Source organism: Nyctereutes procyonoides, unplaced genomic scaffold (genome assembly GCF_905146905.1).
Source record: "Nyctereutes procyonoides isolate TBG_1078 unplaced genomic scaffold, NYPRO_anot_genome, whole genome shotgun sequence".
Lineage (NCBI taxonomy): Eukaryota > Metazoa > Chordata > Mammalia > Carnivora > Canidae > Nyctereutes > Nyctereutes procyonoides.
In genome coordinates this window covers 30964496-30991675 of record NW_026575136.1, presented here as the reverse complement: position 1 = coordinate 30991675, position 27180 = coordinate 30964496, and the positions used below count along the sequence as shown (strand labels likewise).

General features: G+C 34.5%; 1 protein-coding gene across 1 annotated transcript in view; it reads right to left on the bottom strand.

Annotated features, from left to right (window-relative positions):
* The window catches only part of LOC129495465 (coiled-coil domain-containing protein 102B-like), a 187733-nt gene extending 162458 nt beyond the window's left edge, over positions 1-25275 (bottom strand). The window contains 3 exon segments of the mRNA XM_055302996.1: positions 12114-12222; positions 23166-23383; positions 24679-25275. Coding sequence (XP_055158971.1) covers positions 12114-12222; positions 23166-23383; positions 24679-25275 — 924 coding nt within the window.
* Positions 25276-27180: the final 1905 nt, after the last annotated feature.

Here is a 27180-nt window from a genome sequence, read left to right as displayed (position 1 = left end):
GATTATAGATGGGAGAAGCCTCATGAGATTCCACTGGCACTTCATTTCACTTACATTAGAAGAAGTTTTAATGTGAATATATAATTACATTTTTCACTGTTTTTTATCACAATTTCAGAACTATGTTACAAAGGAAAATTGCCTCATGTGACAACTGCGCATTCTAAAGTGCATCCCAAAGAGTACTCTCTGTTCCAGTTTGTCATCTGTGCTTCTTCAGTCCTCCCATATGATCCCTGTAAAAATACCAGCTAACAGAGCCTTCTGTCTCTATGATTTCTTAACTCTCGTTAAAACTACTGATACTAATTAGAATGCACTACAGCCCTGCAGAGGAGTCAGTGATGCTCTGAGTCTCCACCACATGCACAGTCCCTTCTTATCAGAGCAGCCAACCTGAGTTCCTTCCATGTAACTCGCCATGCTCTGAGATGCTACCCTGGACACAATTCTGCCTGTGCCTCCTTCAGATGCTGCTATCTAGAGGGTGGCCAGTGATCTATGAAATAATCTAAGTCAAGAACTCATTTCAGCAGAGGTAATGATTAAATGAAAAGAAACTGAAAACCACACAAAAACCTACACACAGATGCTCATAGCAGACTTATTCATAACTGCTAAAACCTGCAACCAAAGATGTCCTTTGGCAAGTTGATGGATAAACAAACTTTGATGCATCCAGACAATGGAATATTATTCAGCACTAAAGAGAAATGAGCTATCAGGGTGTGAAAAGACATGGAGGAAACTTAATTGCATATTACTAGGTAAAAGAGGCCAAACTGAAAAGATTATATAATGTATAATTCCAACTATATACATTCTGGAAAAGGTAAATCTATGAAGACAATAAAAAGATCAGTGGTTGTCAAGGATTAAGCAGACAGAGCACAGGAGATTTTTAGGACAGTGACAGTAAAAATACTCTGTGTGATACCATAATGATCAATACACATTATTATACACTTGTCTGAACCCACATAAATATACAACACCAAGAATGAACCCTAAGGTAAATGATGAACTTTGGGTGAATATCATATGTCAATGAATGTTCATCCTTGATAAAAAGTGTACCATTCTTGTAAGTGATGTTGATGGTGGGAAGCTAGTATGTGTGGGGGCAGGAGGTATATGGGCAATCTCTACTATGGAGAACAGCATAAAGATCCCTCAAAAAATTAAAAATATTGTCATGTGATCCAGCAATCCTACTTATGGGAAAATATCCAAAAAAAACCGAAATCAGAATCTCTAAGAGATATTTGCATTCTCATGTTCAGTGCAGCATTATTTACAATAGCCAAGATATGTTTTTACAAAGATATATTTACAAATGAATTGATAAAGAAAATGTGGAATATACATGTGGTGTAATATCATCTAGCCTTAAAAGGAAGGAAATCCTGCCATTTGCTACAACAGAGATGAACCTACAGGAAACCAGGGTAAGGGAAATAAGTCAGTGACAGAAAGACAGATATTGCATGATTCCTCTAAAATGGTCAAACTCATACAAACAAACAATAAAATGGTAGTTGTCAGGGGTTAAGATGGAGAGGGAAAAAAGGCACTGTTTTTTAAAGGGGTATCAAGTTTCTGTTACATGAGATGAATAAGTTCTAGAGATCTAATATTCAGTATAGTACTTACAGTTAATATGGTATCATGCACTTTAAAATACATTAACAGGATATATCTCATATTAAGTGTTCTTACCACAACACAGACACACACAGACACACACATGGACAGACACACACATACACACGAAGAATACAAGATAATTTTAGGAGGTGATGGATATGTTTAGTACTTTGGTTGTGCTAATGATATCACAGACATGCATATGTCCAGACTCATCAAAATGTATACATTAAATATATTTTTTTGCATATCAGTTATACACCAATAAACCAAAAAAATTTATTAGAACTACTTGGAATTCCAAGAAAAATGCAACTTCCAAACCCCCAAAATCATAAACTCCTAACTCTAGAATCCTTACCCTTAAATTATATATTTGAAAAAAAATTTAAAGTATGTTTCTAAATTTAAAAATGATATGTAATGCATATGAAAAGAATTGGGCAATTTAAAATTCATCATTCCAATTTTTTATATCATACAGATTTTTTATTTTTTATTTTTGTAAAGACTTTATTTATTTGACAAAGAGAGAGAGACAGAGGACACACAAACAGGGGGAGCAGCAGAGGGAGAGAGAGAAGCAGCTTCCCCACTGAGCAGGGAGCCTGATGTGGGGCTCGATCCCAGGGTCCTGGGATCATAACCTCAGCTGAAGGCAGACATTTAACTGATTGAGCCACTCAGGCACCCCCATATTTAAAATGGTATACCATATACTCTTGTTTTAGATCAGGTTTTTTCATTCAGTTGTATATAATCAAATACGTTTGATGTCAGTACATGGTAGGGGTGAAATGGGCATACATGTAGGGAAGAGGAAAGATGGCAGGTGTCTCTGTTCAATCTTCTTTGCAACATGAACTGCTCTTAAGGGTAAGAATATTAATGTTCTTTAGTAAAAGGAGCATTCTCATCTCTAGAATGGTCTTAACTGAATATCCTTGTATAGAGCTATCTTATAGGAAGAGGTGAAACAGGAATCTTTAGATTTATGAGTCATACATTTCTGGAAAATGTCCTGTCAACTGGCATAGAAAATAAAGATGTTTCATAGACCAACTGTCCCCACTCTGTGCGGCCAGCGGCCATTATGTAACTAAGAGAACTTAGGTTTTTTTTTTTTTTCTTTTTGACCTACTTTTATCATTAGTCTCAAACTAGTAATTTCTATAATTAGATATCAACTAATTCCTTTGTGTTATGTTTTAATTTTAAAATAGTTTTGCTTACTTAAATAGATGTTGAAACATCTGATTTCAACCTGTCTTTTTCTTTATATTTAACTGTCGGTATATCTATACCTATCTACATCTTTATATCCACAAGCAAAGTGGGTTCTGAATAACCTAATTTTCTTTCACAATTCTTATAATAGCCTTCGAGTTAAGTAAGTCATCACAGTGTTCTGAGTGTTACCTTGGCAATGTCTATAAATTATCCACTAGTAGTTCAATTAATTCTGACTTATGTAATTTAGTGCTTATATTATTTTTAATTAGGTTTGTTTAAAAGGGTCTTGAAGGCACTTATATCAGCAAACTGGTGTCCCATATGCTTCCCTGTTCTTAAACATTTACAGAATTCTAATATGGTATTTTATCAGCCTCACTCTTTGGCCTGATAAGCTAATTTATGTCTTGCAAAGAACAAATTGAACAGATTTTCATGATGGATAGGATGGTAGGGGTGAAGGTTCACTCCAGCACTCTGGAAATTCTAAAATCCTCAGGGATGCAGAGCAGTAGCCTCATCAGGCTAACAAGAGAAGTCTAGGATTTCCACTACCCTCCTTACCCGATAACAACAGTGATCATTCAGGGCATAGGCATATAGAGCTAGAGACAAAAAAGCTGATCACCACAAATTATAACACCATTTATTCACCACTGGCTAGAGGGAGATGAATAAGGCAGATGTGATATATATTATAATGAAGCTGACAGTTCACAGGGAAAGGCATATAGTAAACAAACATAAAAATAACTACACATTTTGACAAGGCCTTTTAAAATCTTGCACATTTCTGTGAAGGAATATAGTAAAGGAAGCATTTCTGGACTGAAATCTTTCCTTTTTATAAAGTGATATATAAACTGAAGTTAATGGCAAGAAGTGACTGGCCAGTAGGAGGTGAAAGCATTTTGTTCTCTGTTCTAGACAGAGAAAATAGCATGGAGCAAAAGGTACTAGTGAAGATTGTCCAAAGAAAAAGAAAAAGGAAATATAAATACAAATATGAATGTATACACACGTGCACATATATAGATGAGAGAGAGAGAGAGATTTATTATAGGAATTGGCTCATGTGGTTATGGAGGCCAAGAGGTCCCAGGATCTGCAGTCTGCATGCTGGAGAACCAGGAGTCAGTGGAGTAAATTCTAGTCCAAGCCCAAAGACTTGAGAATTGGGAGCCAAAGGTATAATTCCCAGTCCAAGTCTGAAAGCCCAGTGTTGGCTGTTTGGGACAGGAGGAAATGAACGTCCCAGTTCAAGCAAGAAACAATTTTACCCTTTCCTCTGCCTTTATGTTCTATTCAAACCCTCAGCAGATTGGCCTGCCTGCATTGGGGAGGAAGATCTTCTTTACTCAGTATACCATTCAACTGTTCATCTCTGCCAAATATACACACACTCTCTTTTTAAAGAATTTATTTATTTATTTGAGAGAGAGAGAGAGACAGAGAGAAAGAGAGAGAGAGAAAGAATATAAGCAGGGAGGAGGCTCAGAGGGCAAGGGAGAAGCAAACCCCCCTACACAGCCACTGAGCAGGGTCCCAATGCAGGGCTCGATCTCAGGACCCTGGGACCATGACCTGAACTGAAGGTAGATGCTTAACCAACTAAGCCACCCAGGTGTCCCCCAAAGACATTCTCAAAGACACACCAGAAATATTTACCAGAGATCTGAGCACCCCTTAGTCCAGTTGAGTTGACACATAGAATTAATCATCACATGGGACACCTGGGTGGCTCAGCAGCTTAGCGCCTGCCTTCAGCCCAGGGCATGATCCTGGAGTCTCGGGATGGAGTCCCATGTCAGGCTCCCTGCATGGAGCCTGCTTCTCCCTCTGCTTGTGTCCCCACCACCCACCATGAATAAATAAATAAAATCTTAAAGAAAAAGAATTAACCATCACAAATCTGACCTTCATCAACACAGCATCCATATCTATCTCTTAAAACTACACTTAATCTTCACATAAAGACCAAAACAATCCATCTAACATGATACCTCTCTGTATAGAACTGAAAATGCACTAATTCCTTCTCCAAAAGAGGAAGTCCCTGAGTAATGTTTACTCTTCTGATATCCCATAACTTAAACTCTGAAATAAAAGTAATAATTCTTAAATACTGATATATTTTTTTTATTTTTATTTTTTTTAGTTACAATAGTCACAGAGAGAGAGAGGGGCAGAGACATAGGCAGAGGGAGAAGCAGGCTCCATGCACCGGAAGCCCGACGTGGGATTCGATCCCGGGTGTCCAGGATCGCGCCCTAGGTCAAAGGCAGGCGCCAAACCGCTGCACCACCCAGGGATCCCTTAAATACTGATATAAAAGTAATACATCTTATGTTAATGATAGGGAATCAGAGAGGAAAGAAAACAAATATATAGAGATAGGGCACAGTGTTGGTTTCTGCTGCTGGCAGACAGAAGAATAGGGAGAAAGACATATTCATAGCAAAATAAGGAAGAACTACTGATGACTTAATTTCTATAACTGGTCATCTGGTTGTAGCTACCTTCTTCAACCATTCATTCTGTATTCCCTTTGTCTTCAGCAAGCACCTAGATGGTCATGGTTCTTTACCTGATGGGATGACCCAAACCTTCATTCCCAAAGGCACAGGGCCTTTATTAATCCTGCCTGCATTGAATTGTTACAGTTTTCCATCAACCGTAATCACAGAACATGGTAATGCTGGCTCCTTAAGGGATTTCCTACACTCCTGATATACTCTTCCTCAGTTCCATGGTGGAGCACCAATCCAAATTCCCCTGGTAGTCAGGAGCAATCACCCCACCTGGCACAGGAACAAGTATCATCAGTTGATTAAAAGAGAAGAAGAAGAAGAAGAAGAAGAAGAAGAAGAAGAAGAAGAAGAAGAAGAAGAAGAAGAAGAAGAAGAAGAGAAATCATGTAGATGACAGTAAATAGTAAAGGGAGGGGAGCTTTTTTCTCTCTACTTAAAGTATCCATTCCTCTGGATGGTCAACTATTTGCCTACAAATTCAGGTGTCCCTCCATCTGTTACTTCTTCTTTTCCAGGAGAAGGAGGAGGAGGAGGAGTTATCTCACTGGTGAGTTTAAATGAGCTCTAGAGCTCTACTCCTTCCCTACCATTCTTAGGGTAAAAGAGATCTGCAAGAAGCACACCTTGCACAATCTTTCTCAAACACAAAAGATGAAAAGTGAAAGGGACTCACATGAAAAACAGGTCTCAACCTGTTTAGCCCATTTGTGGGGATGTAAGTCAAGCTCTTTAATATGGATTTTAGGATTAGGAAGCTCACTTTCCCTTAAATAAAAGTCTTATCAGTAATAACAAAGGTAATACATTACTTGATATATTTATTAATAGGGGCATCTAGATAGCTCAGTTGGGTAAGCATCTGCCTTTGGCTCAGGTCTTGATTCCACAGTCCTGGAATGGAGCTCCATGTCTCTTGGGCTCCCTACTCAGTGGGCAATCTGCTTCTCCCTCTCCGCCTACCCTTCCTCCCACTTGTGTTCTGTCTCACATGCACTCTCTCTCTTTCTCAAATAAATAAAATCTTTAACTATATATATATATGTGTGTGTGTATATATATATACATATATATTCATATTTATCAATAAGATAACATATTAATCAGTAAATGTTACTAATTATGTAATATATTGATTCCTGCATCAGGAACTGGTTTGATGGTTACAAAATTCACTTCTTCTTTTTTTTTAAGTATATAGCTTGAAGATATTTCCTAACATTCCTTACAATTAGGTATCACTATGCAAATGAGTACTTGCCTGTGTGTTATAAGGTACACCAGACCCAAGCCTAGAGCACAAAGCATCTCCATATGATTCCCATTCTCTTTTTTTCTAATCTTGCTTGGATGCAGAGTATTCAGCTGCATGACCTCTGAGAGCCCAGGGGACAGAGAGTCACTGTGTAGAAGGAGAAGGCTTCCCTCCAAAAACATGTAGGGAGTGTATGTAAGTCAAAAATAATCATTCATTGGGTCCTACCTGCTGAAATTCGGGACACTGCTGTAAGAGCAGCTAGGGTTGAAAAGAGTGGTATCATTATCAGAAGACATCCTTTGAATTGTCAACATCTGGTGGTTTAACCAGGTGGATTCAGATTTCCTTAGACTTCCGATTAGAGGGAAGCATACTTTAAGTACAAGGGAAGTCACTGAAGAATTTGAAGCAAGGGTGTAATATGATCCAATTTGTGTTTTTAAAAATATCACGCTGGTTGCTGGATGGAAAAATAAAAAGTCAACAGTGATGGATAAGAGATGACAGGAGGGGGCAAAGTAGGAGATCTGAAGGTTATGATGAGGAAAGCAACAGAGAGGGAAAGTAGTGGTAGGACTAACATTTAGGGTTAGAACTGAGAAGACATTAAGAATTTTTGTCATTTCTATGAAGTAATTTAAGCCACAAAATAGCAAAATGACAGTTTTTGAAAAAGTTTTGCACTCGCAGCTGTACTAACACTTCACCATACACCTATTTCTTTTTTTTTAATATTTATTTATTTATTTATTTATTTATTTATTTATTTATTTATTTATTTATTTATGATAGTCACAGAGAGAGAGAGAGAGAGGCAGAGACACAGGCAGAGGGAGAAGCAGGCTCCATGCACCGGGAGCCCGACGTGGGATTCGATCCCGGATCTCCAGGATCGCGCCCTGGGCCAAAGGCAGGCGCCAAACCGCTGCGCCACCCAGGGATCCCCATACACCTATTTCAAGTAAGTATCTTCGAGGACCCCTTCCTTATGTATGCAGAACAGTTCCCATAATGGCAAGGGAAAGAAAAGCAAAAATAAACTATTGGGACTATATCACAGTAAAAAAAAAAAAAAAAAGCTTCTGCACAGCAAAGGAAATAGTCAACAAAACTAAAAGACAACCTTGAAAGGGAGAAGATATTTGTGAATGACATATCTGAGAAAGCGTTACTCTCAAAAATAAAGAACTCATACAAGTCAACACCAAAAAATGAATAATCCAATTAAAAATGGTCAGAAGACATGAACAGATATTTCTACAAAGAAGACATACAGATGGCCAAAAGACACAGGAAATGAGGCTCAATACCACTCATTATCCGGGAAATGCAAATCAAAACCACAATGAGTTATCACCTCACACCTGTCAGAATGGCTAAAATAAAAACAAGTGTTGGCAAGGATGTGGAGAAAAAGGAACCTTTGTGCACCAAGGAATGTAATTTGGTACAGCCACTGTGGAAAAAAGTACGGAGGTTCCCCAAAAAATTAAAGATAAAAATACCGTGTATACAACAATTACACTGGTGGTATTTACCCAAAAAAATGAAATACTAATCCACAAAGGTATATACACCCTTGCATCTATTGCGTTATTTACAACTGCCAAGAGAGGGAAGCAACCTGTGTCAGCTGACATAATCTTTTAAAAAGTGAAGGTATCTTTGATGAAACTTCAAGTAAAAAATAAAGGAAAAAAATCTTATTTCTGAAAAAAAAAATAAAAGTACTAGTGTAGAATTTTAGCTACATATAATGCTAATTCTAACCTTCTATTACCCCCAAATCAGAAAGGTGTTTTGAGATATTTGAGATTATACTTTAATGGCAGCTCTTAGTGTCATATACAGTCCCACAAAGCCTATCTCTATCAGTTTTTAATATAAATCTTTATAAAACAACATTGTAAATTATAAACTACTGGAAACATTGTTATTATCATTGTTTATCAAACTCCTTGATAAAATCCTTAAGAATATACTGGTAAAAGCACAAAATTTTCAGACAGATTACATTTTTAAAGTTACATTTAATTTTTCAGTTTGAGACCAGTTTTAAAATGTTAGCAGTATTCTACACATATGGTAAGATATCTTTCATTAAGGAGAGAATCAGTCATTTACTGTTAAAGCAAAAGTACCATAATTATTTGTAATCAATATTACTTCCATGAATATTTGATTCTCTAGATCATAAGATTTCATGAAAATGACCATTTAAAAAAATTGGAATTCATGATGTAATTCCAAATCAATACTTACAGATGTGCAAAGGAAAAGCTGAATAAGTATTAAATTCAGCATGGGAGTAGCATTTGGAATATAATCATCTCTACCACTCATTGTCTTGGTTGCATTTTAAATACTTATTAGATTTTACAATTGCATTCTTATATTTACTCTTCTCTAAATGTCAGTGATTTAAGAATGATTTCTCTCTACAGATGCCAGATTTTCAAATACATTTTTAAAAACCTTGGTCTATTAAGCACATCTGTTTCCAACTCAAAAAATTGCCAATCTTTCTATCACCAGTTCCTAGCCAGGCATGTATTTGCTTGTAACAGTTTCAGGCATCTAAAACAGAATTACACTTGTGTTCAAAATTTTTTTATAGATGAAGAGCTACAGTGAAAGTGAAGGTCATTTATCATAATTTTTGAAGAATGGAGTAAGAAGAGAGAATTCATATGAAGCTCCAAAGGCTGCATCATGACATGCTTCCGGATTGTCAATCAACTGAATAGAAACTTTCAATATTTTACACTTATACTCTACAATCCCATTTCTAGATGTACCAAAAATTCTTCTTGTTCTAATCTATTATAAAGCAATTAGACAAAGTACATACAAAAATTGCATATGACAGTGTTTTTGTTTATTCAGTTTTTAAATACTTTCAAATATTCCACAATATTTTATAAGATAATTTAAACATATGTTCATACCACGTCTCTTCAAAAAAAGCTTTAAAGAATATCACAAATTCCATTTATAGGGAGTGGAGAGAGCTATTAAAAAATAATCTCATATAAATAATTCAATGTTTTTTCTTTATTTCTATAAAATTAACTTTCCATCATCTATAGTAAACTTTTTTTATTCATTGTCACTTCCACTCAATGTTCAAATTTGTAGTTCACTGAACTGAAACTTGCACTCAAAGTTTAAATAGTTGAACAGATTTCTCACAACAATGTTGAGGTTTTCCTGTTCCAAAAACCCTATAATTTTATCTAGTAAAAGGATCAGATTTGTACTAATACATATTTCTGTATGGGTTTCAAATTGTAGACCCATTTTACACTGTAAAATGCTACATTGGTTTTATCTTTTCTCATCTGTAAAGCTCTGTTAAAGTAGACATGTTCCTACTTAATGTCCAAAATATCATCTTTGAATATAAAACATTAAACATCTTAAAATATACATATCCCTTTGTAAACCAACTCAACATTACGACTTTTTTCCAAACCAGTAATTTACTTGAAAAAAAAAAGCCTTAAAAAACGAACGTTATCAGGTCTGTACTGTCCACTAGTGGCAAGAGATAGTAAATGCGCATTTCTTTTAAAATTCAATTTAAAACCCATTCTACCTTCAATATTAGCTTTCTCAATCAAATTTAGAGACCACTATATTATAAGGGCAAATACATAGAAACTCTAAACATAATATGATTTTTGTGTTGTGAACTATTTTCCCTGTATAACATTAATTTACTGTCTTTGGTCAGACTCAGAGACATCATGTTCAGTTAGGTACCTGGGAATATAAATACTAGGATCCATATATAAATGTATGTGTATGTGTACACACATACGTTGTGTGTGTGTATATATATATGATTTATATATGTGATGTACATATTTATATATGATTTATATATATGATATGATATATATATATATATATATATATATATATATAAACCTAAAGTTTGAGCTAGAAACAAAACAACTCTGACAATCTAACATGAATGTATAAAGAAGAGGTAAACTTTATGTAGCAAAGCCTTAATTATTTAACTTACCCCTCATTGAGAAATGTTCTCAGTCTGTAGCTCTCGCTGAAATTGCCTTTTGTTAATAAATGATTTTTAAGCGGGAAATATTTGCTCTAAAATATTAGGAAAATCTCTCCCTCCTTTTAAATCTCAGTGGTCCAATGTGTTAACATCTGACTATTTCTGAACCAGTGCATGATAATTACGACACTCGATGGACATCAGAATGCTTGCATATGACTCAGAAGTCAGGCATATGCTGCAAACAAGGTTCCTCATGGGATTTCAGCAAACTTAAGTTAATGACTCTAGGGCACCTGGGTGGCTCCGTGGTTGAGCATCTGCCTTTGGCCCAGGTGGTGATCTTGGGGTCCTGGAATCGAGTCCCGCATCAGGCCCCCTTCCCTCATCAGGGAGCCTGCTTCTCCCACTGCCTGTGTCTCTGCCTCTCTTTCTGTGTCTCTCATGAATAAATAAATAAAATATTTTTTAAAAAGTTAATGACTCTAAACTTTACCACCTGCTGGAAACAAACCTGAAGCATCATTAGTGTGGATTTCATAAACAAAGAGATGTATTACTTACCAATTTTTTTTAAAAATGGATGTAATAGTGTTTTTGATTAAGACACAGTTACATAACTGATTACTTACCTTCTTTAGACAGCTGGTCAGTGTACATATGATCTGTATGCATGTGTGTGTGTCTGTGTGTATGTATATGTACAGATATAATGTATAACATATAGTATATAATTAATGTAATACACATATAAATACACATACATATATATATATATATATATATACACCCCAACTAAATGTTGACTCATTTGAAGCTTTTGGCTTATTATTTTGTTAGGATTTTTCTTTTCTTTGCTCATTATTCTATCCCACATGCTTACCTGGAACGCTTTGGTGCACACAAAATGTACAATTAATATTGTTTAAACAATGAATATTAATAAATCATTGAAATGGGAAAGGTTCGTGACAGCATTTTATTGATGAAAATGCAAAGGGAAAGTATAAAGGCAAGTAGCTGATCCTGAATAGCCATACAGTCAATATTAAAAGAACTTAGGTGCACTTGAGATATATTGATATTTTCAGACTGCTACCTAAAAGAGTAAGGTAAAATTGTTTATTATAAGTGCCAGGATATAATGACTTCTTTAGCAATCCCCTCACATGAGCCTGACATAGAAAGTTAATTGTGTCACGTTCATTAAAAACATACATTATTTAGAACAAGATTTCTTATGAGTTGAGTTTGATTAAGTTCACATGGACATGTCAGCTAAAATATTCCTCTGATGGAGGAAATTCAATTTTTTTTAACCTTTCCTCTTGTTTATAGAGCTTTCTGCCCATGAGGTTACATATCTGAACAGAGAAAACTGTCAGTTTCATTTCTTCCTCTACATTGTATGCCTTCATACCTCTTTCAGATTTTTTGGCTTTGATTCTTTCAGTTCTTCATACTTCCATTTCCACACAGACAAAGCTGACTCCAGTCGCTCTATTTCTTTTTCCAAAGATGAACGCATTCTAAATAAAGAATTAAGAGCAAAAGAGTCTTACAATTTAAAAATAATTTTAGGAACACATTCAATTTTTGATTACCTATTTTCCTTATCTTTATACTCGTATACGACCATTATAATCACAAAAAAACTTTTCTAGCTAAAAAATTATAAATATTGAGTAAAACTTGGTTTAGTTTGTTATTCTGTTAATTAGCATTAGAGTAAATTAGGCATTTTTAATTTTCCTTTGCCAGTATCAAAATATTTGACTTTCTGCCAGCTTTCTCCTCTATTATTCATGCCTTTCTCTCATTTTCTTATTCATATTGTTTCCTTATTTAGGAGGATATATATATTTCTAATTTTAACATGGCTTTTATCCAACTTCATATTGTGACTATATATGAATAAAGAAATCATCCTTTGATATGAAAGAGAATGCTAAGGAGTCCACATAAGAATTTAAGAAATCAATCATTTACTGGAGATATAAAAATACTTTTTAAAAATATTTGCAATTTTGTTTTAATGAAAAAAATTCACTTGGATCTTTATTTTAAATAATTGGATTAATTTATCCATTTCTACAACAAATGACAGAATTAGAATTGAAATCTGGTCTTTTAATATCTTCATTATTGATTTTTTTTGTATGCCCATATGTCTATCAGAGTGATTCACTGAAAATAATTGTTTACTTCTGGTTGTAATTAGCATATATTGACCTTTGCAGATGGCCAATCTTCATCTGTGTGGTGCATCAGATTAGTGTTAAAAAATGTAGTGTTTTTTTCTACTTCCACGGACAGAGTTGCTTTCCTCAATCCTTGCTTCTAGGTTTTGACAATAGGATATTAGCAGATATGACAGACCCAGATGTTTGAAAAGAATCTATGTGGTTGGGCTTCTTGTCTCATGTCTCAGCCATCACTGTGAAAAGAGTTTCCCCGAGGAATTGCTGTCCCCAAATAAAAACATAAAGGAGATCTGAGCCCAACCTTACCATGGAGACAAACCCAGCTGGCCCACCTTTTTTGTCCATATAGGCAAAATAAATAATTGTTTTAGGCCACTGAATTTTATGGTGTTGTGTGTGTGTGTGTGTGTGTGCTCGGGTTGTTTTATTGTATTTTTTTCTGCAGCAAATATAACTGATATAGAAAATGATACTTAAAAGGGGGATGCTAGAGGAAAAATGGTGATAAAGCATAAGCAGCTGGAAAAAAAATGGTGATATGTGTTATTTAGTGATGAAACACATGATGAAATCATTACTTGCAGTGATTTGGAAAATGGAAAATGTGCCTGACACCATCAATGGAATGCTAGTGGGCACCATGTGGCTGAGCCTTCAAAAATGTTTATGCAACTGGTTTTACCTTGTATTTTGGCCAAGCAATGGGAAGTACATAGCAATGTGGACCCACTGCTCCCAGTGGGAGTATGAGAGACAGGGATCATAACCAGCCTCCCCTGCAGAGCCTCGTCTGTATCAAGCAGCCTTTAGTTGGCTCACAGACTCCAGCTGAATAAAGTCTGATTGTTGTATACCACTGAGATTTTGTGGTTGTTAGTTACAACCTTACTGTAATTAACCAGTATACACACTTGGGTCTATTTCAGTGATAATATCAGTAGAAGGTTCTTAGAAACATGTTCATAGACCTAGAAGATGCACCCAGAATCAAAATTGAATGAAGTTTACATATTTATGAGAAATGTGAATCTTCCATAGCAATACTGTGAAAATAATTCAAAATAGAATTAGGTCATAAATATATTAGTTTAATCCAATCAGTGGATAAGTAGCTTATTAAAAAGTTATATAATTATATTTGCATGAACCATTGAGAACATGTGAGCATTAGCTAAGGTTTAACCTCAGGTTGCAAAAACACCAACACCATTTATAAGACTATAATTTTGAAGACTCAGGTTGCAAAAACACCAACACCATTTATAAGACTATAATTTTGAATCCCCTATTAGCAGCAAATACATTAAAATTAACAAACAAAAGGGCTTGATATGAAAGTAGGTCATATGAACACTGCCTATGAATGTCTACAGCTCCACATAACAACTTCAGCCCAAAATCCTTATAGATAAGCAGACCCAGCCAGTTAATTACATCCAAGTTACTTTCCAAGATATTATTTTTATCTTAGTGACTATGGTTAGGATTTTAAGAATGAGATTAAGTATAGAAATAATGAACAAATTGCCAAATACTAATGTTTGGTGTCACACTTAAACAGAACATGAAAAAATCACTGTACATTAAAATATGTTATATATCTGGCATTTGGATAATTTTAAGGTTTTCAAATGGTAAGTCATATTTGAATATTTAAGAGAAATTGAGTATTGACTTAGACTTATAATTTCAGTTGCAAAAATAAGAAAATTTCACTAAATTTGTAACTTCACTGGAATGTTTAAGAATCACTGTACTCTTAATTTACTAGAGTTGCATGAGTAGAACATGGGAATCTCTATTTTTGTCAGGGATTGAAAATTTTAAAAAGGAAAAGGAATATAGTAAATAAAGTGATTTTATTAAAGGATACTAATTAACTACATTTGTGTAATAAGCATACATTGATAAATTATCTCAAAATTTATTAGTAGAATAATATAAAAATTTACTTGAAAAATTGAAGAAAGTCTACACTTTAAAATTTAGGATCATACATGTTCAGAAATCACCATCAAGTTTTTAACATTGCAGTTTAAAAGATCAAATGATAATGTTAGCAAAAAGGCCCACATTACCGTAAAAATGATTTATTATTATTGTAGAATAAATGTTGATTCTTAAAAATGTCATAAAAAGTATTGGGGTAAATATTCTTTCAGAATTTTATAAGAGGTTCAAGAAGAGTACTGCAAACTATATATTAATTAAGCTTTTAATCTTAATTATACAGAAACATAGAAATATTCTAAAGATAGAATTATATCTAGATTACACCTTGACCTAGAATTAGTCAAAACCAGTTCATAAAATAAAAATAATATAATTTTGCCCAAATGTATTAAAAGGAAATAGATTCTTATGCTTTATTTAAGACATATTAGTAATATTTATAATATAGTATTATTTATCTCTTCATGTATGCATCTTAAATATAATAACTAATATTTATTAGTTTACTGAAATAAAATTATATGTTTTTATTACATAAGATGGTATAATTTAGTCTAAGGAGTGAAAGGAAAGGCAATTCATAAACATGTATTTAATGATATTGCGATACTTGGATATTTTTAGTGTGGCTTCATCAAGCAAATTTATACAACTAAAATATTTTTAGTTGACTCTATGCAAGCAAACATTGAGGACATAAGGACCCTGCACACTTAAATTTATGCAGCAGAGGGCACTCTTTAAATTCTTAATTTCTGGCCTAATCAATTTATTCTATATTTTAGAGGAATTTCCAAAATTATTAACTATACAGTTAAATTTATAATTGAAATTTAAATTATCATCAGATCATTTGAACTATTAAGGAAAAGAAAAAAACTTATTTTACTCTAAAGAATATTGCATTTTTAAAAAATAGTAAGATAAAGTTCAGCCAAAATGTAGTATTTTTAATATGATGATATAAACTTTTAAAGATCTCATTGCTGAAATATATAAAATTTGCAGAACTAAAAGATAAAAGTGTAAACCAAAATGATTTTTCTGGAAAGGTAGTATTATATTTCTATACAATCCTTTGATAGTTATGATGATCCCACAATAATTGAACATAAAACTTGGACATATATATAGACAAAAATTTAGCCAAAATATTTTTCAGGGATGAAAATTCCTGAAACACTAATATTTGGGGATAAAAGTAATCACTTTCGAACTATGCGAAATTTTATTGTAAAATAACAAGTACTTTCTTAAAGTTCTATCAATATTTGTTTTTGCCAGACAAAAACAAATTAACTTATAATAACATCTAAATATTAATTTTTCTATTAGTCTAAACTGTAGTTAGTATCAAACTATAAATAATAAAAAAGTTTTAAATATGTTTTTAATCAGCAACATATTTGTCATTTTGTGACTCTACTCTCAAGTATTAACAATTACATCCTTAGCATTTTTAGCATCTTTCAGCAAATAGCCAAGCCATATATAGTTAATTTAATTAGAAAAGAGATGAATTTTTAAAATACTATGAAACTCAGAAATATCCAAAATGATCAGAGACCAAGACTCTGAGATGATCCAGCCAGGAATCAGTAAAAGATTTACTCTCATGCCACAGAGCTGATCCTATGAAGACCCCACTGCCTGTTGCCTGTCCACTTTCTTGGTATCAAATATGTGTCTAATGAGTAAATATTTCGAATTAGCCAATATAAGTAAAGTAGTAAAGGATATTATTAGCTCAAAGAATCTTTTTGAGGAAATTCTGGGAAGATTCGGAGAAGCAAATGGGGAACCTGCACAGCAAGAAATACCAAAGATGATGCCATAGCAATCTTCCCATCAGTATTTCATTGCAGCCACCATTTAGGTATGGGCATCACAGCATGACCTCAATACCACCAACTCCAGACCTGGCGATAGCTTCCCTGGAGACCACTGCTGCCTCTTGGATCAAGATGTAGCTACTACCACAGCCTTCCTCCTCACCGGGATAGGTGCTCTCTTTTTCTTGGGGCATTAGCTTTTGCTAAAAAGGCTAGGTGGCTACATCTCAAGAGCTGTTCCTAAGTCAAGTGCCTGCACCTTAACCACAAGGGAGACTCAAGTTGAGACTTACTAACAATTTTGTAGTCTATGCAGAAAGACAGACTCCATCTCCTTAGGTAGGGTATTACTCAAACATAAAAGACACTATACAATAAAAACCATTTGCAAAAGTACACAAAAAGTGGCTTGAAACGGGTTAAATATAAGACTGAAACTGTAAAAGTCCTCAAAGAAAACTTAAGGAAAAAGCTCCTGGATATTGGTATTGGCAATATTCTTTTGGACTCAACACCAAAGCAGAGGCAGCAAAAGCAAAAATAAGCAGAAATAAATCAAACTAAAATGCTTCTGCACAGGAAAAGAAACAACAAAATGAAAAGGCAACCTATAGAAAATATTTGGAAACCATATATCTAATAAGGAAGCCAAAATATATAAGGAACCCACACAACTCAATAGCAAAAATCAAAAACAAGAACACCCCCAAACAAAGAAAAATTAAGGAATGAATAAGGTAAACAGTTTTCCGGGAAGACATACAAAAGGTCAAGTATATGAATAGGTGCTTAACATCAGTAATCATCAGGGAAAAGCAAACCCAAACTTCAGTGAGATATTACCTCATTATTTTAGAATGGCCATTACCAAAAAGACAAGTGATAACAAGTGTTGATAAGAGTGTAGTTGAAACGACATTGTTGAGGGGAATGTAAGTTGGTGCAGCCACTGTGGAAAAAGATATGAAGGCTCCTCAAAAAATTAAAAACAACTGTTGGATGATCTGGCAATCCCACTTCTAGGTATACAGCCTAAGGAAAGGAAACAAATATCTCAAAGAGACCTTCATGTTCACTCCAGCATTATTTGCAAAAGCTGAGATACAGAAGCAATCTAACTGTCCATCTACAAATAAACAGATGCAGAAAATATGAGGGTGTGTGTGTGTGTGTGTGTGTGTGTGTGTACAATGTAGGACATTACGGGAAGTGAAATAAACCAGATGCAGAAAGACAAATACTACATCATTTCACTTATATGTAGAATCTTAAAAATCTCATAGTAACAGAGAGTAGAATGGTAAATGCCAGGGGCTGGGAAGTGGGGACAGTTCGTAGACATCAGTCAAAGCGTACAAACTTTCAGTTATAAATCCTTCTGGACGGGATCCCTGGGTGGCGCAGCGGTTTGGCGCCTGCCTTTGGCCCAGGGCGCGATCCTGGAGACCCGGGATCGAATCCCACGTCGGGCTCCCGGCGCATGGAGCCTGCTTCTCCCTCTGTCTGTGTCTCTGCCTCTCTCTCTCTCTCTCTCTCTCTCTCTCTCTCTCTGTGTGACTATCATAAATAAATAAAACAATAAAAAAAAATTAAAAAAAAAATAAATCCTTCTGGAAACCTAAGGTACAGCATGATGACTATAGCTAACAATACCAGACTGTACACTTGAAATTTTCTAAGCGGGTAGATCATAAGAGGTCTCACCACACGCAAAAATTAATAATGGTGTTAAGCGATGGATGTGTTAATTAGCTTGATTGTGGTAATCATTTCACACATATACCAAAACATCACATGTACTTGTGGGGATGTGCACAGGGTGACATGTGGAACTGCTAAATCACTGTACTGTACTACTGCAAATTAACTAACTGGAATTAAAATAAAAACTTTAGGACACCTGAGTGGCTCAGTCGGTTAAGTATCTGCCTTTGGTTCAGGTCATGATCCCACAGGGTCCTGGAAGCCAGCCCCACGTCAGGCTCCCTGCTTCTCCCTCTCCCTCTGCCTGCCTGTCTGCCTGCTTGTGCTCTCTCTCTGTCAAATAAATAAATAAAATCTTTTTAAAAATAATAAAATAAAATAAAATAAAATAAATAAAAGCTTAAACCAAATTCATCACATTGCTCAACTTAAATACACACAAATTTTATTTCTCATGTATACTTTAATAAAGCTAGAAAAATAAATACATATGTATAAAGGAATACAAATCATAAATTACTTTTTTAAAAAGGCAAAGGTTTACCACATATCCCATTAGTAATAGTGAATAAATAAGTAGGCCTGTGTAATTTATAATAATATTACATTAAATAATATTAATTAGATTTGCATGCTATTTTGTTCATTGGGCTCATTGAGGAATATATATATATATATATATATTCCCATAAAGATTTTAAGTCTCATTTTATCAAGAAAAAACACACCAAAAAAAAAGAAAAGAAAAAACACACCATTTATGAAGCAAAGCAAAATAATTGAAGCATACTACTTTTCTTCCATAGAAAATAGACTAAGAAATAAAATAGTGAGGTGAGGATTAAGGCTCTGCTTAAATGCATGGTGCAAACATTTTCTAAGGGATACAGGTGCCATCTGCAGTTTACTTTGAGAACTGGTTCTAAATGAAAATATTTTTACTTCATCATCTCCTTTACATAAGATCTGACATTGCCAAAATCCCTCTCCCTAAATGTCTAGGTACACCTAGCTCTGTAAGTGGATGAGGTTCCCATCCTCACTTCATATTTTCCACATGGGAAGTCTTTATCTAAGAGATCAAAAATACACAAATTCTCAATACATGAGGAGCTTCTAGATCCCGGAAAATTATTTTCATAAAACTGAATAGTACTCAGAATACAAACAATATAATAAAGTTTATTGTTTTTGATAAGGAGGTTGTCATCAGTGACAATGGTGAAAAGCATCCCCTGAGTTCTCTTGGCTGATTCCTAGACAAGAGAATTTTCCCATTAGCTGGGAACATAGAAAAAATTATATTCACATGTTCTCAACTCCAGCCATCAACTTGCTGATTCCAGGAGGAAGAATTTAAAAGGTTAGACAGATTTATAGCAATAGCATATACTATATCCTTGGGAAACAGTCTCTTGTGATAGAGAAAAGGCTTTTTGATTGCCTCACGTGGACTGCATGCTCATGTTGATTCATGGACACATGACACCCATGGGGACTGTTTATTAGAGAGAAGAGTGAAGAGACAAAGTGAAATCAGAGGTCCCTTTCCCCCTTTTTCTCTGGCCCAATTATGGTTTATATATTGAAGTCCCAGAGAGTTGAAGAATTTACTTACTATAGGGATTGTTAATTTATTCCATGGGAGTCAAATATATACGTGTGCGTCTGTGTGTCTGAGTGGGAGTGTAGAGAGATACACATGCGTGTCATTAAAACTGGCACCGCAGGGAGTTTATACGTAGGAGGGAGCAGCTTCATATGGTCCGTACTACATTATGTCAGTGAAGTAACAGTGTGAGTGGGTGTGAGAGAAGTCTGTAACTACTAAGAAGTTAAACCCTTCAAGAAATAAAACACAGATTTAGAACTTGACTGAGATCTACAGTTCCAGATAAAATTAATTTTTAATATGGGTACAGGCCTAAAAATTAATTCAAATTTTTTCTCCTTTCTACTAATATTGATTGCATCTATTAGGAATTTATACTTGATGACAGAATAAGAAATATTTATTATATAGACAGGTACATTATTACAATGTATTGTGATTGTATTATCACAATCTACTCATATGGCGAGGTATAGATAAAGCCTCTGAAAAAAGGGAATTAGTAGGGCAATACATTTAGAGAGACTAAAGAGAAATTTCTGGTTAACAGATAAAGAATGGCATATCAAGGGCTTATACTATCCATGAAAGGTCTGTGTGCATGTTATCATTATTTCAATCTATTTAAACTAGGAAAATTGAAACTATTATATAACATATAATAATATTTATACCTATTTTTTCCCCAAATTTTCCTGCCCATTAAAAGTCTTATAACTAGGTGGAGAAATAATGATTTTCAGATTTGGGGGCCATATTGTAACATGTTTCAAATATTCCACACTATGCTAACTAATCATTGTCTAAGGTGATTATGAAGGAATAACAAATAAATCATACTGAGTAATTCACACCAGTAGCCACTTTCCCAGACAATATTTGTGTTTGATCCTCATAATAATTTGGTGAATAATGCTGAAGTGATGCTATGTGACTTTTCAGACAAAGTAATTAAAACAGCACATTTTTTTTTCCCTGTGCTTTCAAGATGTTTGCTTTCAATCAAGCCACGGCACTGTGAGGAATCCATGTGGCCAAACGGATAGGACACCTGCAGGTGTTCCGACTAAGACCCCAGGGGGAGAATCAAAATCAAGTGCCAGATATGAGAGTAAGTGAGGAGGCTTCAGATGATTTGGCCCCCAGCCCTTAAGTCATCTCCAGCCTTGAGCCATCTCAGCTGAAGCCACATGTAGTGAGAGATGAGCTGTCTACACAAAGCATGCTCAAGTTTCAAGAACAGATTATATGGTGACTGTTGTTTCAACACAAACCATCGTGTGGGCAGTGTTGCTATAAACCAAAAGATAACTGGAACATAGGCACCACTATCCATATTTTTACAAAGGAAATAATAGCACAATCTTGGCTAACCCAAAATCATGTAGCTGGATATGTGAGAACCAAGGTAAATATCCAGGTCATCTAATCTCAAGTCTAGTTTTCTTTGCTCTATACCACAAATGATCAATGAATAAAGCACATTTTTCTGCAATCAGTAACTCACAAACTGAGTTATCCCTTATAAATATTAACATATTTTTCATTTGTATTGATTCACTGAAGTCTGCTAATGCTGTAGAAATGTGAAAACCACTGGCTATTCTAGCCATTTACATTAATGATTCAAATATAATTAAGGTGAATTTGCCAGAGACGAGAACAAAGTTATAACAAAAGAATGATAAAAACTAAAAACTAACAAGTTTTAAATCACTTTTCAAAATTCAGAACTTGACTTGTTTTGTCATTGTTTCTGGAGATTTACTCTGATCCTTTCTTGTCTTTGTCATTTTTGGTCTCTCCTTTGCACTCAAGAGTTCCCTTTAATATTTCTTGTGGGGCTGGTTTAGTGGTCATGAACTCTTTTAGTTTTTGTCTGGGAAACTCTTTATCTCTCCTCATATTCTGAATGATAGCCTTGCTGGATATTCTTGGCTGCAGATTCTTACCACTCAGCACTCTGAATATATCGTGCCACTCCCTTCTGGCTTGCCAAGTTTGTTGAGGAATCTCCAGCTAGCTTTATAGGTTTTCCCTAGTAAGTTCAGGACTTCTTATATGTAAGATTTTGATAAACTTGTCATTAATTATTTTTGTAAATATTTGGTAGAATTCACCAATGAAACCATATAGTCTTTGGCTTTTTTGTTTGGGGAAGATTTTTTATTTTTAATTCAACTTTCATTCTTGCTACTGGTCAAAAAAGATTTCCTACTTGGAAATCAAGATCAAGATTGGAATCAAGATGCATGATTCAATCTTGGTAACTTGTGCATTTTTAGGAATTATCTGTTTTTTTTATTATTTTCTAAGTCTGTTTATGATAATATGTTATCCCACTCTGTATTTCTGTGGTTATCTCTTGTATTATTTTCTCTTCCATTTCTCATATTGGTTTTTGAGTTTCTCTCTCTCTTTTACTTAGTATATGTAGTTAAAGCATTGCCAATTTTGTTTATATTTTTTTAAAAACAACTGGTCATTACTTTCGATGTTACGTTATTATTTGTTCTAGACTCTATTTTATTTCTGATTTTTCTTTGTTATTTTCTTCCTCTACTAAATTTCAGCTAAGTTCATTCTTTTTCTAGTTTCTTGTGGTGTAGTGTGATTTATTAAACTTTTTTTTTTAAGATTTCATTTATTAATTCACGAGAGACACAGAGTGGCAGAGACATAGGCAGAGGGAGAAGCCGGCTCTCTGTGGGCAGCCTGATGTGGGACTTGATCCGGACACCCCAGGATCACACCAGAGCTGAAGGCAGACACTCAACCGCTGAGCCACCTAGGCGTCTTGAACTTTTTTTCTTAATACAAGCATTTATAACATAAATTTCACTCTAACATCTGCTTTTGCTACATTTCACAGGTTTTACAATATTGTGTTTTCTTTTTCCTGTGTTTTGAGACATATTTTGACTTGCTGTTGGATTTCTCATTTGGCCCACAGCCTGTGCAGTAGTGTGTGTATTTAATACTTACATATTAAATATTTAATATTTTAAACATTCAAAAATGAATACATATCAAACTTTTTTAAAAAATATTAGTACTTAATGACTAAGCATAGGTAAAATACATTATCAAATGGCCAGTTTGCTAGACTTAATTTAGTAAGTTTGAAAAATCAGACTTGGTTAAGGGAGACAATGATTCGCACTTACTCTCTTTCTTTCCATAAAATTTTTTGGAAGTCATCCAGATGCACTTGCAAAGCTGAAATTTCAGACACTTCATTCTCCAAAGGTAGGTTTATTGCTTGCAGTCTTAATGCAGATTTCAGTGTACAGTTTTCAGTACCACCATTCTTGAATGAATCAGGGCTGTTAAGATTAAGTTTCATCTCATTTAACCTTAACTGGTCAATAATCAAATCTTCTTCCTGAAAAGAAAAAAATATAAAACAATTATTGTTAATTTTTTTAAATCTAGTGTAGAAAACACATAAAGAAAACATATTTTGGAGAGGAAATAAATATTATGATTCACCATCCAATTACTATTTTCATTTCTTCATCAGTCTGTAATTGAGATATATGACTGAACTTTAACTTGCATTCCTTAAGCCTTTTTTTTCCTTCTATGTTCTACATTATAGTGAAATACATTTCAGTCTATGAAAACTTTTTTATTTACAATGGAATCTAGGTTATATCTACCATAAATCCCATACATAATAGAAAGGTTTAAAATTTTAGATTGAATCATAGAAGAGCAAGATATCATGCTCTATATTTTTAGAGGTGGAATTAGAAAGGAGTAACAATATAAATTGATATTATTTAAAGAAATACAATGAATTCCTAAGGTTTCTGAAAGTATGTTCCATGGGTTGTTAACAGTATTTACCAGGTTAAAGAAAATGGATAAATAAGGTTACAAACTGCTATATTAGATAAAGCTTCTAAAAAGTTTATTTTGTGCAGAATTCTTAAAAATGTCAAGACTCTAAGAATATCAAGAAATTCCACGAGTGGATAATGTGAAGCATTTCCTAAAGGTATTTGCCTATAGTACCCATTTTACAGGAATTAATCATGAAGCCAAAGTCCCAAACCTTTGTATGAAACCTACTGTATGAACAATTTATTATTATTGTCATAATGAGGGTAAATGGAGAGAAATCTCTCTAAATATTTTCTTTTCACATAAAAAATGCTAAATTTTGCTAAAAATATTACTAAGATCAGTAATATGGGCTGTTGAACTGTGTCTCTTCCCAAAAACTGGTATGTTGAAGTCTTAGCCTGCTCCTGGTACCTTAGAATGATATTGAATTGGGTACAGTGTCTTTAAAGATGTCATTAAGTTAAAATGAGGTTAATATGGTGGGCCTAGAGATAGTGTCTTTACAAGGAAATTTAAAGATAACCACACACAAAGAAAAGACCATGTAAAGACACAAGTAAAAGGTGGCCATCTGTAAGCCAAGAAGAGGCCTCAGAAGATAACAAACATGCTGACACCTTGATCTCACATTCCTAAACCTCTAGAACTATCAGAAAATAGATTTCTGTTGCTGAAGCCATCCAGATCTGTGGTACCTAGGTATGGCAGCCCAAGCAAGCAAATGCAGTCATCACTGGGTTTGTCATTTTCTCTTTCCTCCCCATTACTGTATACTGCATTCAAATGCACACATAATCTCTGGATTCCTCTGTGGAGCTTTTTTCTTACCTTACTATATGTGTTGTCTTTTGTAGGAAATTCTCTTTTCACCAGACACTCTCTGATAGACTTACATGTTTGTGAAGCAATTTGAAATTGGTCTCCTTGTGCAGAGGACACTTCCATGAAACTAGGATGCTTCAGGTCCTGGGTAGTTTCTAACACCTTTTGGTGTGGCAAACTCTGTTTCTTTTTCAATTCGGTCAATTCTTTCATTGTCATCTCTAATTTTATTCTGAGCTGTCTTCCTTCCTCCCTGGCACTGTTCCTTTCAGCCCGAACTTTGCTCCACTTTTCTCTCCAATTAGCAGTGCAGTCTGACCACCACCGCATGGTCTTCTCCATCTGGGCAGCTCTGGCCTTGACTTCTTCAAGCTCCCGCAGGCGAAGCTCTTCACAAATATTCCATTCACTGGTATTGCACGAGTGTGCACAGAAGTTGTGAGCAGCATGTGATTGCAGCCCCTGAAGTGGCAAACAGGAATGACAAGTGTCCCTGGGGGAGGAATCAGGTGCTACGATGTCACAAGGTGGTTTTACTGATGACTGCTGCATCTGGAAGATTTGTGTTTCTTCAATTAACCGATGGATGGAATCTAAATTCATATTTACCTTTTTGGGTCTAAAACAGAGAACATAATTAACATTTTAGTTTCCATTGCAATGGAATGAGCAAGACCTATATTCTAAAAAGAAGGTGGATGAAAACAATATATCTTTCAATATTGCATATTTTCTTTTCCACTATAACTAAAAATACAGAAGAACTTAATGTATTTGTAATTAGCCTCAAAGAAACAGAAATTGCTCGTATTAAATTTGGCCAAATGAATACAAATAAAAATATAAAGATACAATTGGGGATAGCATACGACATGAATAATTCATTTTAGCAAATCCAGTTCTTTTCAGGTAATATTTACTGTAATCTGTATTGTCCCTTCACTACTCCTTAACTACTCGGGGATCCTCTTTTCCCTGCTAATTCAAGCACAACCCATTTAAGTGGAAGGCAGAATCTATTGATCTCCAGGAGGATAGGCCCCTTTTCTAATCCCAGGGGCTAAATCCTAATTGGTCTAACTCTTTCATGGTGGCCTACATGTCATTGACCATGCATTAGCATAGGATCAGGTTCTGGCTGAGATTTGAGGGAAAATTTGTTGGGAAAGTTTCCCAACTATAAAACAAAAAAAAAAAAATCACAAAATGAGAAACTTTTTCCCTCTGCTTTCTTCCTGCCTAAACAAAGACATGATTCTGGAAGAAGGCAAGTGTAACAGCCACCTGATAATACTTAAAATAATGGAACAGAAAGAGGAAAAGGGCTTGATTTAATGATTGAACTGTGGCATGAAATCTCTGGTTATCGTACAATGTGAGAATGGTTACCTAACTTTATTTAAGGTGTGATTGTTGAAGTTTCTGTCACTCCCAGTTCAAAGTGACATTAGATTGATACATGAATTACTTTCATCCCATGGTTAATATTATGATAAATTCTAAAAAAAATATTGTGAATAAGACATGGTTTTTCTCTTAAAGATTTTGGAGTTCAGTGGGAGACAAGCACATGATAATTAAAAGTACATATTCACACTATAAAAGTATAGTTATTTACTCAATCAATCTTTTTTTAGTATATATTATGTGTCAAATCAGTGCAGGGTTGCTACGGTATGTAGGAAGCTCTGTAAGAAGCACTGCTCAAGGAGCGATGAACTGTCTCCTAGAAATGAAAAGACTTCCCAGCATAGATAACAATGAGTAGTCTTAGTTTCAAAGCTTTATAAAGGAATTACAAGCAGCTTCCCAAATATATAACACAAATTAATCGGTCAAAGCAGACCTACTTATCAGTATGTACACCCATTACTTTATTCAATATTGCAACATAGCCATATTGATGACAGCAAGTAGAATTTTTTTAATAAATGCTTAAAACATGCAGGTTAATCTATAAATTAATAAAGTTCTGAGGTGGTATAATATTACCCATTATTATCAAATAAGATTTATTGGTATAAATAATATTTAATGTACATGACATTAATTCCTCTCATTGTTTTATTTGCTTTTATATAACTATATAAAACAGATCATAAACTGTCTCCTTATGAGCCATCCATTTAATCAACTGAAGGGGTGTCATTAAACTAACAACTTACAAAATAAATAAGTCTTTTTTTTTTAGTTTCTTTTATTATTTTAGAGAGAAAGTATGAGCTGGGGGAGGGGCAGAGTAAGAAGGAGTGATATAATTCTCAGACTCCCCACTGAGTGTGGAGCCCAGCATAGGGCTTGATCCCAGGACCCTGAGATCATGACCTGAGTCAAAATCAAGAGTCAGCTGCTTAACAAACTGAGTCATCCAGGAACCCCCAGCATAAGTCTTTATATGGTAAGAAAAAAAGTATATAATATTAAATGTATATCACTTTCAAGTTGTAAGTAAAAAACACATTTTAACACGTGTTCTGTAGAGGTGCCAAACCAATTCACTTTCTATTA